Here is a 13048-nt window from a genome sequence, read left to right as displayed (position 1 = left end):
GTTTCATTTTACCAAATTGACAAAGAATGAAAACTTACAAAATTGTAGCCTTAAATGTAAGGAATGTCTAAATTAGAATAATAACATCTTTGGTTTAAAACTCTGTTGGCAATATAATTGAGATCTATTAGACAATCTAAACGTTTGGGGAAGAAACAAACACTATAAGAGTAAAGTTCCAGAAGCAGCAGATGTGATGTTTTAGGTAGTCATTAGGCAGGAGAGAATTTCCGGCCATGTGGATTGATAATGACATTATCGACACATGGACTGGTGGGTATTTTTGATAATACAGTCTTAATATCTTCTTTTCAATTGAAGGGTTATTTTCTCTTCAGACAGGAATCCCTGGCTATGAAGAGGATGTTGATAATTTAAAAATGGTTCACTTTGGTCAAGTCTTCTTAAATTTATCCTTTCTATAAAGTGAAGGAGAGTTGTATTTCAGTTAAATAAGCCAACTTCAGGAAATTTTATGATTAGGCTAGATGTTTCTACTTCTTGGTAGAATTCTTGCATGTGGAATTAATCATATGCTGGAGCAATAATATAGATTGTAGTATAGGATCTGTTCTGCTTTGCGCTTCTTTATCTAGAGCTATGTTTTGATATTATAGGCCAACATATTCTTACCTTACTCCCTGGAAGCTGTGATAATATCACTCAAAGAGACATACTCGAGTTTTTTCTATAATGTAGTGTGCTGCTGGGACTGCAGAGCAATGTTCTGGAATGCTAGTTTTCAACAGTTTAACCAACAGTGGTAAAGTTTCTGGAAAAACACAGGGTCAGTAAGTCCAGGGTCTTAAACCTCACTAACTTAGTCAAAATAAAGCCTTTGTCAAAATAAAGGTTGTGTTCTTATTGTGGTCTCTCTCTGTAGTCTTTATTATCAAAATTATCACCTCCATTTATACTGTTGTCAGTGGGAGTCTCGCATTGAAGAGTAAGTTTATTTTTCCTATTCTCTCTTTATAGTGCATTTAGTATTTTTAAATATTTTTCCTTTTCTTTATTTTAATCAAAGAAAAATTTTCCACGATGGTTTTTTTGTTTAGTCATGGGAATATTAAGCTGATAGGCAGTTTTAACACCTTCTTGATATCTTAGTCTATTTTCCTGTTGAACAGTGGTCCTTCTGAATTCAGAGTTCTAGATAAGTGATTATTATATTATTTTGCCTTATTGTCCTTTCTCTGTCCTGTTTACAAAACTTATTATTTTCTATTCTACCTTTTATTTCTGATAATTGTCATGCATTTTATTTTGCAAAGGCTAATTTGTATTTGTAAAATTTGCCACAGTGAAAGTACCCATGTACTTGAATGAGAGCTAGATGCTTCTGACACTCCTAGAAAAAATACTTAATTGTAAAAACATAAAATAGTTGTTTACATAATGTACTATCCTTGACAAAATGTTTTCACATACATTATACTCGTTTTCTATTCTCCAACAATTCTTGGCCTTCACAAAGGCGCTGGCACATAGAAGGAGTTTAATAAATATGCCTAACTTAATTATGGAATTAGATCATGCACAATTAGCTTTATTTGATAGCTAAGCAGACCGAGTCAGAGAGGTTAAATGACATGCTTGAGGTTGCAGAGTGAGTTGAGGGCAAATCCTGGCCTAAAAACCATAATTTGGTGACTCCAAGAGACCTCAGCATTTTTTCCCCAAGGATATTGTATGTAACTATTCACATGTATTTCTCATTTGCTTTCTCAATAAATATTTGTTAATGTTTGGTGCTTAATAACATTTTTTATCTGAGTCCAATATATTACACAATTTTCATCCCACAAAATCAGAAAAAGTGTTCCTATTTAAGTTGCATAGCTTACAAAATCATGAGAAAATAAGAATATAAAGTCTATAATTTTGTGTTCCTGTACAAGTTAAACTTACAGAAACAAAATTATAGATAAGGAGTAAGTGCAATTCTTTCTGTAATATGTTGCTTCTAGCTGGTAATGCCTGCTTTGTTTTATTTTATTGTATTTTATGTAAGAAGACAAAAATTTGATTTTTGCAGAAATTACCAGTAAAGAACTTGGTTATATTGTAGAGTAAAATGTAATACAATAAGATAAATGCTGTGGAAGGCAAACCCTTCTCACCCTGTTCTGTCAAGTGGCTGAGTTACAATATATCAATAACTAACCAGGTACACTGTCACTTATATCAAAATGATTGAAGTAGTTCAGTCATTTCTTCAAAAGGAAGCTTACAGGGAGGCATCGTGCTACACTGGATAGGCCTACAGGCTCTGTGGTCAGACTGCCTCAGATGAGCCTTTGTTTCATAATTTTGGGAAAGTTACTTAACCTCTCTGAGTATTTCAGGTTCCTGCTCTGTAAATATAAATGCAACTACCCCTTGGTTTTTGTGAGAATTATGAGATAAATTTTGAGCACTTAATAACTGCCTGGTATACAGGAAGAGCTCAATAAATGCTAGATTTAGCAAATTTGAAAGTTCTTATTAAAAGCGAATAGGACATCTGGTTAAGGCAGAACTTGTATAATACTATTTCTACTATTGAGATTAAGCAGGAAAGGTGAATAGCATGTGGAAAGCATATGTCGAAGGCATCAGGTAGCTATCAAAGAATAAGGACTTGAAAAGCCACAATTCCAGAGAAAGGAAATCACGAAGTGACCCCAACAAGACATTTGATACTTCACAAACCAGGCTGAGCAGATGCTGAGCAGAACTTCACTCAGTCTCATGGAGTTGAGGAAAATACAAGAATTCAGGGCCACTAAGACCAGAGGTCCATAGTAAGTGCCTGGGCATTAAGTGGAGATTCCTGAAGGACTGGACTGTAGGAGTAAGGGCTAATCAGAAACATGCCGGCCTTTATAATCACCAGTGCTCACCTTAGAATGAGCATAGTATTAATCTGCTCTATCCAAACCACCAAACAAAAAGTAGTTAACCCTCTCTGGAGGAAGGAAATATCATCTACAACCTCACAGTATCTCTTTAGTATTTTGTAAACAATGCCCCGCGTTTGATCAAAATTTACCTAGCAAGCAGGGAGACATGAGCCATAAATGAAAACCTACAGGAAAAAAAAACAAATGATAGAAACAGACCCATAAGAAATCTAGGTATTAGAGTTATCAGCCACAAAATTTAAAAGAACTGTTATTAATATAGTTAATAAAATAGATGACAAGATGGTTGATTTCAAAAAGTAATGAAATTCGTGTAAAGGAACCAAATGGATACCCTGAAGTTAAAAAGTACATTAAAGTGAAGAATTGATAATTTGAGAGGAAATTTTTTAAAAGATGATTTAGTGTGTGTGTGCTTTGGCCTCATCCTACATAAACTAATCTTTGAAGTTAACTAAAGTAACAGCTGTATAACAACAAAGGTTGTATAACTTATGAGAATCTCAAATCTTTGGTTGAGTAATGCAGAGCTATGACATGGAGAGATGACTATGGAAAGATTCTGTGCCTCCACTCTTTCTCTTGCCAGTACTGCTAGAACACTAGGGCTTTGGTGAAGGAACACCGAATGCTTGTGGGCAAATCTTCGATCACTTTTATCTTTATAATATTTCAGTAACAAATGCAGAAGGAAGGGAGAGAGGGAGGGACCTAAAAGAAATAATTCTAGAAACAGAAAACTTGTAATGCCGGCCCTGCCACTAGTTGGCTATGCTGTCTTTAAGCAGTGTATTTGGTTTTTCTGGGTGCATTTTTCCTTCCAAGCCTCCTTTTCACCCCTGAGGTGTCATTGAGGGGCCTCTCTCACAAAGTGCTCTTACTCGAGTTAGACCAAAAGCATTCTTCCTACCCTGACATTTCCTGACTGAAGAGCCCCCTCGTTACTGAGGCAAAGACTTCTACATTCCTCCTTCCGAAACTCAGGGTACAGAGATTCTTAATCCCCTTTCTTTTCCCCTAGTGTTTTATTCCCAAGCTGTGTTTAGACAAGCTCCCTTGTCTAGCTATCATTCCAGAGAAGGTTCCCACCATGGTTTTGACTCTCCTGAGCTGAGTTGCACTGGCTTCTTTAGGTGTGGACGCCTGCCTTTCTGTCATCTTTATATGAAGCTGCAACTCTAGTTTGTCAAATCCACGGTGGGTGGCCTTTAAATCAGAGGTCACATTTGTGTGTGTGTGCTCACAAAGTGGATATGTTGCCAAAATTTAAATATTTGAAGGTTTCAAATAAAAGCACAGATTTGCATTTTGTCTTGAGAAATCAGAAGCCTCGGATCACTCGTTCGTTACTAGGGTGTGCACCCTCCAGTTTCTTTCTTGCCAGCTTCTTTCTTACCCCAGGCCAGCACTAGCTTCTGAAGAGACTAAGTTTGAAACTCCTCTTTTAACGTAGGGGCTGTCTTTACTTGTCAGATTTATGCTGTTATTTGTCTCCTTCCAGATTTTCTGTAGGGTGTGATTGTGGACATAGGGCAAGAGAGATATTAAGAATGTGTTTTCAGCATGAGGCTCTCCCTTGCTTTCATGCCGTCAAGTGCATGACTCAGTGCCTGGCCTATGAAAGAGTTCAGTAACTGTAAACTGAAAAGGGATTTAAATAATTGTGTGAAATGTTAATGACATACAGTAAAGCAAATCAATTTTTTAATTGTCAAATGTAACCGGAAGCCTTTCTATTCAAATATAGTTTTTAGACAACTAAACACTAACACTCTGGACGTTATGTGTTGTTTTGATAATAATAAAAGACTTTTTAAAATTGGATACCCTACTGAGTTACACAGAAGCCAGATCAGACATTAAGGAAGGTGAGGAAAGAAGTTAAGGATTGAATGCAGGTGAGAATGGGTCAAATACTAAGCTTTGTGTTAATATATTTATTATCAAACACCATATTGTTGATAAGTGATTGGGAAAAAATAGTGAGAGAACCAGAGTGAGTTTAGAGTAATTCTTTCCAGTTTCTTTCTGATAGACATATGATTCATACATTGGCACACATACTACACAATCAAGCCCTTGCTGATATGTTGTGCCACTTATTAGACAGCTAGCTGGGTACATAATGGGAAAGAAAAAGAATGCCTTGGCAAAGTTTGCAGGGCAGAACAGACAGGAAAATAAAACCCCATTACCTCTGACTGAAGCAGCTGCTGTTACCTCCCTGTTTTAGAGATGGACATAGAAGTTCACATTTTAGGCATTGCATTGGGCACTTGTATCCTGGTGAATGATACCACAGTGTAGAAAAGGGAGCAAGCTCTTGACTTTGGATCTCCCTCTGAAGGCCAATGTGCTATGCCCTACCTTTGCTTACTCCTAATCTTTCCTGCCTTAATGGTGTCTAGTTATTGCAACTCCTTCTGCACCTATACTTAATTTGGTTCACTGTATCATTTGCAGGAAAAGTTATGATTACTTAAATAATAAATATATCTATATCTTTTAAAATGACATAAAAATTAAAATATCTAAAAAATAATTTATAAAGGTTTCTGTAAGCCAAACTGCAAGCACATTTTAACTGACATCAATGCCTCTTTTCTATATATATCTTGTGGGTGAATATATTGTGAAACTCATTCTCGGAAATATATGATTCAATACAAATCATACAGAGGCCAAGCAAAAATCTGGCTTTGCTTTAATTGTGAAAGGAAACTATCATGAGTACGTGAAAGTCATGAGGCTACATTAAAAAAAAAAAGCTTATGCAGTAAAGAGTTTATATAATTTCTGATTGGTTCCCTAACATCCCAAGGAACTAACTTAAGAGAAGCATTTTCCGGATGAATATAAACTTGTAGAAAGGAGAAAAACGAGCTTCTCATAAGCAAAGTTTTTAGAGTTTTCATACTTGGACGTCATCCTTGGTGGTGGCTTCTCTGGCTTGTGTACCTTAAATCCTTACAAATGCAGAGTCCTCCAAAGAAAAGGTGACTGTGACAATATGGCAAACCTGTTCTTGTGCTAATTGTGTGCAATACCAGTTTATTTCTATACACAGGTACAGATGCTTTGTTGATATTAATCAAAAGGCAGCCCATTTCAAACATGATTTGAACAGTACTCATTCATCTTAACGGTCTCGAATCACAGAGTGACGTGGAGACATGCAGACAGCTCTGCCCTGCTCGCAGAGTGCTTACACAGCTCACTCACTTGGCTGCAGTGAGGGAATGAGTGGTCCTTTCTCAGAACAACCCCACACCTTGTTATTTGGAAGTAAAAAGATTACAGGCTAAAAAGGCAGAGTGGAAATGATAATGACAGGATCAGATGGAGACAGGCAGACATACTTCTGAAAGAAATCTTTGAGAGAGCCTGGAGGTATCTCTTCCTCATTAATCTTTTACAATGTTAGTTATTTAATTCAATTGACAAAAGCAGTTTTTTAAAATCTGATATGTAATCATTTCATAAAAGGCCTGGGTATCATCTAGGAAAATGTGAGGAATCAAAAGCTTCTTATACATTTTTATTTCAATATTTAATCAGGATAAAATACCACAGTTTTGGAAAGCCTAAGCTCTTATTCATGAATTCTATAAAATTTTAAAGAAAAGCATTTGAATCCAGTATTCTTGCCATAAAGTTATCATCCCTTCCCAGCCTTTCTTCGCCTAGTCTTCTCTGCCTCAGAGCACCAGTCCTCGTCTTCAGAGCGGCACAGGCTCCTCTGCACCCCCGGGGCACACCGTTCTTACCGCATGCACGGTGAATAAACTGAGGGTGGGCAACACGGCAGGCCTGATGAAAAGCATAGTTCCATTTTTCCTGCCAGTAAGACCAAAGTCTTGGTGGCATTGTTGACTCTACTCTTTCACTTTTCTTATTAAATGTACAGTGTGTCTTGATGATAGTACCTTCAGAATTCATCTCTCTGCTCTGTTCTCATCTCCTACACTTACACTCCAGTATAATCCAAGCAACCCATCTCTCTGGGACAATTGAGATGCCCTTCTAACTAGTTTCTCTGTTTCCCCTTGGCCCTACAGTCTTGACCACACAGTAGCTAGTATGATCTTTTTCAGATGTAAGGGTATGTCCTTCCTCTATTGAAAATCCTCTAAAATCTTCCCCATATGGCTTGGGATAAAATCTAAAGCCATTGCCATATCTGTCAGGGAGTACATGCTCCCTATACCTGTCCCTGCCCCCTCCCATCTCCCTTGACACTTTTATTTACGACTGATCCATTGATAACCTTTTAATTCCTATAAGATACCAAAAGAAATTTAGTCAAGGCTGCACAACAGATCACCCCCAAATGCAGTGGTTTAAAACAACCACACTTCTTATTTCTCACAAGATACCTATGGATCAACTCAGTGGTTCCAGTAGTCTGGGTTGGACTCTGCGATGCTGCTACCTGGGCTCATTTGTGTGTCAGCTGTTAGCTGGTAGATTGTCTAAGTGCTTGCTGGTCAAGGATGATCTCTGTTGGAAGAATATTTCTCCACATGTCTCTTATGTATCTTCAGCAAACCAGCAGGGTACATTCTCATGGCAGTGGCAGGGAACTGAGAAGGGAGGTGCAAATGTGCAAGCACTTTCTTGAGCATCCTCTTTGCTTCACGTTTTATCTTTTTTTACTGTGTTACTGAGCCCAGAGTTAGAGTGGAAGACAACAACCCAGTGAAAAGACAAAAAGTGTGGGTGCAGCAAAAAGCTGCTACTGCAGTCAACCCACCACAGACGAAAAGCACCAGAGTAAAGGGTTTGACTTTAAGACAGAATATAAAGGAAGGCAGTGAAAGGAAGGAAAGAGCTGGAGAAAACAAAATCAAATGAAAGATGGCTAGGTAAGGGACAAAATGATAAGGAAGAGAGCTAGGACAGGTAGAGTGGAAAATCCAAAGATAAGGAAAAAGCGCTATAGCAGAAACCAAGACATGTGAGCTGGAGTACAAACTCCGGTAGGAAAATATTATATTCTTAACAACGTAATAGGATTTTTCAATTGATAGTAATAAACACTCAAGATGATGTGTTATAGAATTGTATACCTGGAACCTATATAATTTTATTAAACAATGTCACCCCAATAAATTAAATTTCAAAAAGAAAGAATAAAAATGATTTGAAAATAAAAAGGAAAGAAAGAGATAACAATTATTACCATAGAGTTTTCTGGCAAAACACTTCTCACCTGGCAGAGAGACACTGCAGTCAGAGATGCTGGAGGGCAGAAGCAAGTGACACGTGCCAGAACAAAGCCTCTGTACTTACTTCTCGGCAGGCGTGTCCCAATAATGCGATTTTAAAAGAATTACAACTTCGTCTTATTAGGATATACAAAATATAACCCAAGTGGGGATTTTTGTCTGCGCTTTCACCATTCTTTGGTCTTTTCATCTTTAACTGTAAGTCTGTCTTAAATGTAAATTGCTCCTTCTCATGGAGCATAGCCCTGGGTAACCAAGTATAATGCCCATTTGGAAAAGGGATTCATATATTGATACTGAATAAGTATATCAGAGTTTCATTTAGTAAATGAAATTTTAGGACCAAAAATTGAGGTTTGTTTTGTCTTATTGTCCAAGTATCAGAATAATTTTTAATGATGGTTAAGAACTGGGCACACCAATGTGGAATTGGCATATGACATTGTCTGAGAGAGGACTGATTTAGTGCATAAAGGGAAAATGTCATCTTCCATTTACGCATTTCAGGATCATTTCAGAAAATTATGAAACATTTAAATTTCCTCTTAATTGGTCAATTTCAACAAAATAGCCCTTTTCAATTTCATGATGTCATGGGCAAAAATAATCAGTACAGCCCTTATTATGTCTTCTTTCCAGTTTATTTTTCCCCATCTTATTGCTATACCATTTGTGAAGGTTTATACAACAATGTCTGATCTAATATTTTCTGTAATGAATTACCCACAGATGGCCCACAACCTGTTGATTCTGCTTAAAGATTTTTTGGTGCATCTATTCTTTCCTTTTTGTTTCTTGTTCTTTTATTTATTGAAGATAATTTCATTCCATTTTTATTTCTATAAAAGAAAATAAAGTTAGTAATCAATGTTATCCTTTTAATTTGTTTCATTTGTAACTGCTGTATTGTGATTAGTATATTCTCAATGCGTCCTAATTCTCTAAACTGAAAATATTAGAAATGTCTGTCATGTTCAGATTTGAATTTTCATTGAGGTTTAAATTATGGAAGTGTGACTTGGAGGTGACCCATCATAATTCATGTTTTCCATGTGAGTTTCAACCAAAATGGTGAAGTTTCACATCTATTAATCACCAAATATCACTACATTATAGTAAATATTGACCAGTAATATTGTTAAGTATATCTTTAGGAATGCACTTATTTGTCTTTCTCTAGATTTTCTTCTATAAAACCACTGTAAACAAGGTTTTTAAAGAAAACTATGAAAATAATTATATAATTAAGTCCTTTATGAAAACAGTGCAAGAAGAATTTGTATTCCTCAAGTGATAGGCAGCACTAACTGCATTTATGGTGTTGGTGTGCCTGTATGTGTGATAAGTTTTGATTATCCGGCATCAGTTACATGCTCTGAGCATCTATTGCTTTCATCATCAAGTAGCCAACTGTAGGACCAGAAACTTGTCACTTTAGCTCATCAGTTAGCACTAAATGGATGTGATTTTAGTTACTGTATGCCTTTCTTCCTTAATATTCACTGCTCTCTCTCTAGTTCTTCATCTCCATTGCCGGATTTTATTTATTAAACAAGATGAAATTAAAATCTAACACAGCAATCTGATTTTTCTTCTGTAGATTCCTGTCCTGGTCACACAGATAAGTTCGACCAATCACCCGGTGAAGGTGGGGCTGTCTGATGCTTTCGTGGTTGTCCACAGGATCCAGCAAATCCCCAGTAAGTACAGGAAGGGACATTGGAGGGTCTGAGCCCACTGTGGGGGGAAATGTAAAGGGGTGGATCTGGGCTGATGTTAATTCTTTGAACAACCAAATCGCTTAGATAAGTGCTGCTTGTTGATTATATTGTTTGGTTTATAACTTTTACTGAGGTTTGCTCTCTTCTCTCTCTCTGTTACTCTTGAACTAATACCAGTAATTTAGGTAAAGTGAAATTAAATAGTCTGGCAAGAGTGTATACTTTGGATTCTTTAGGACAGTTAGCTTGGTTGTGCAGATATATTTCTTTTATTAAGAAGAAGAAGAACATGAAAGAGAGGCAGATTATTTCACTAATAGGTATATGACTTTTTTGTATGTTTAGTTTAAATACATTTATCAGCAAATGAACAGCTTTGCACCTTTTTGTGTTTAGCATATTTGTATGAGACTGCTTAAGAATCCAAACAAACGTGAAAGGAAAAGTATAAGTTTAGGTAAATAAAAATTTTGGTGGAATTTTATAACTATCAGAGAATATATGTATTTTCTTTTTTTAATGTGTTTTGTTTTTTTGCCTGCCTAGTCTAGCTTACATTTTATAAAATAAAAACATATGTGGTACTTTGGGCAGCTGTTCATCATATTAGAAATTCAAAATATAAGTGCTGTTTGTAGTAGTCTGACCATATAAATAGCCACTGTTAGAAAGCTTCTGTTTTTTAAACCTCCTTGATTTCAAGGACAGTCCTGAGGGATGCTTGGGTGTGTTCATACTGGACACACCTGTTCGGTTGTGCCCCAGACATGCTAATGTAAAGCAAGAGATGATAATAAAACACACCTCAAGGTTAGGTCATTTCTTTCCCTTTTGTTCAAAGTTCTTTTTCTTCTTTTATGATATGCTAGACTTAAATTATCAAATGCATATATGCTGTTTGGTCTTGACTTGAGCTAATTCTCTTTAATTGTGCCATCTCTCAAGTATAGAAAGTAGATGGAGTGGAAATGAAAATTTTCAGAGCAGTGGATTGGCTGGCAACACAGGGTTTATTTTACAACCATGATTCAGAAGAACATTCATATGTGGCAGTTTTGCTGGGGAAGAACATTTCTCCATGTTAGCTCAGAACTTGTGGGAGGCGGTATTCAAGGGAACTGTCAAGTCAAGACAGTTTTCCAGAATCAGAACTGTGCTGTGACAGAGCAAGGCTGTGTAAGCACATGTAGGCAGCAGACACATTCAGACAGAACTCTTAAGTAAGCTGAGTCCTGGGAAAGACAACATCAGCTCCTGCTGGAAGAGGGTTGTTCTCACGTTTTTTCTTTCAGAGGCTTTAATCGAGCATGACTTGAGTCAGTTATTGTGCAGGTAAAAGGGAACACCACTTTCAGTTTGTTCATGGTGTCTTTTCATCCCAGAATGAATTTTATTCACAGCTTCCTCAGAAAGCGTCTTAGTCCATATGGATGTCCTCATATGTTAGTGTTTAGAGAAGAAGATAGTCCAAAGTACAAAAGAAATTTTTTTACAACTTTAACATTTTAATATTTATTATTTCAATATTTTAATATTCAAGTTTATGAGAACTTATACATGATAAAACTGCATTTAAATAAATTATTAAGTTGTCCCCAACTGCAATTTTGCATCTATAATAGGGAACCATTATGTTTTAGAGAAAAAATATCCTTCCCAAATATTAATTTTATTGAATAAATTGGCAAAACTCATGAATTTTGAGAACAGATTATGTCTAAAGTTTAGGACTCAGCATTCATCTAAAAAAAATTACTCAAGCTTTTAGTTCAAAGAAAAGCTCCTCTCAGGCGAGCTGATGCTGGAGCAGCATTCATATTCATGTTTTTGTTGACTTCACTGAGAAAATTAGCCAAAAATGAATGAAAGTTTTGAGTTGCTAATCCACTCATACCTGCCATTAGACTGGATCATATTTCAGCACACACACAGAGGAATAGATGTGTTCTACTTAAAAATCTTTTGGGGAACAGAAAAATTTTTAATCTCCTTAGAAATCTTTTCCCACATTTATAAAGTGTAGCAGCGTTTGCTACATGAGCTGCTGTATGAGAGGAGAGCTGTGGTTGCATTGCAGTCTTAGCTAAAAATAAATTTATTGTACTTGTTTACACCAGAGATTAGGTTGACCTCAGATTAACATAATACAATTATGCAAGTGTTATTTCTCCTGAGAAAATAAGATGATTCCTAGAGATCTGTATGTTTCTTACGTGTGCAGTCAGAATTTAGATATGTAAGTTCTTTTCAAAATTCTATTCCCTTATTTAACAGCCTCATTGTTAGGAGTTATCCTCATAGGAAATTTAAATCCCTCATCTCTGTTACCCTGTTTTCCTCTCCTGAGTGGATGTAGGGAAAACTGATTGTTATCCTAAGTAGTAGGCAGTTTCATTTTTTCTGTGCTCTGCGGTGCATTATACAGAACCCAATTCTCATAAGATAAATTTTCTGTTCCTTTACTCATTTTGGTTACATGGGTTATGGAACCTATATCCTAGCCTTAATCTAGCCATGGCCACATGGGAACATGAGCTACAATCTTGAGAATAATTTTTCCCAGGGGGACCACAGTTACTATAATGTTTTAATCAGACTTGGTAAAGGTTTGGTAAAGCATTCAAAAAGCTGTAAGGCAAATTTAATTTATTTTTTACAAAGATTTCTCCCTACACCTTCGTCATAATATCAACAAGAACAAAGAGAAACTTGGGTTTTGGTTTTTTTTTGGTTATCAAAAGCTTCCAAATACTAAATGGTTTCGATGTAACTTTCAAGCATAATTTATTAAAGTAGGCTTCATCTTTCCAAAATGATCAGGTGATCTCATAGTTTAAAATATCAAAGGGAATTCAGGCATGGTTAGTGAATTAGTAAGTAGTTCTGAGGTTACAAGGGAAATGCCTTTGCTCCTTCAAAAAAAAAATGAGAAAAATCGATGGTGAAATTAACCCTTATATTTAAAAAAAAATAAAAGATGAATTTTAATGAAAAGAGTCCAGGACACATAAGGGACATAAGAAGTGTGGATACTGATCATGAGACCTTAGGCATTTTGTTTAGTTTCTATAACTTTCTTTAGATACAAATTGAAATGTGTGTATAGCATGCAGTACCAGGCACAGAGTTAGCACTGTGTTTGTACTTACACCTGTTGTTTATTCATCATCATAAACATCATTACTTTAAAAAT

The 13048-nt window shown here is 36.1% G+C and overlaps 1 protein-coding gene across 1 annotated transcript in view; it reads left to right on the top strand.

Annotated features, from left to right (window-relative positions):
- PLXDC2 (plexin domain containing 2) overlaps positions 1-13048 on the top strand; it is a 408905-nt gene that overhangs the window by 301045 nt on the left and 94812 nt on the right. Inside the window, exon 7 of the mRNA XM_045858118.1 lies at positions 9735-9834. Coding sequence (XP_045714074.1) covers positions 9735-9834 — 100 coding nt within the window. The remainder of the gene's footprint in view (positions 1-9734; positions 9835-13048) is intronic.

Source organism: Phyllostomus hastatus, unplaced genomic scaffold (assembly GCF_019186645.2).
Source record: "Phyllostomus hastatus isolate PE091 unplaced genomic scaffold, TTU_PhHast_1.1 phas_scaffold_1674, whole genome shotgun sequence".
NCBI classification, from domain to species: Eukaryota; Metazoa; Chordata; class Mammalia; order Chiroptera; family Phyllostomidae; genus Phyllostomus; species Phyllostomus hastatus.
Note: the sequence above shows the minus strand (reverse complement) of the source record. Positions and strands in the feature narration are given on the sequence as shown.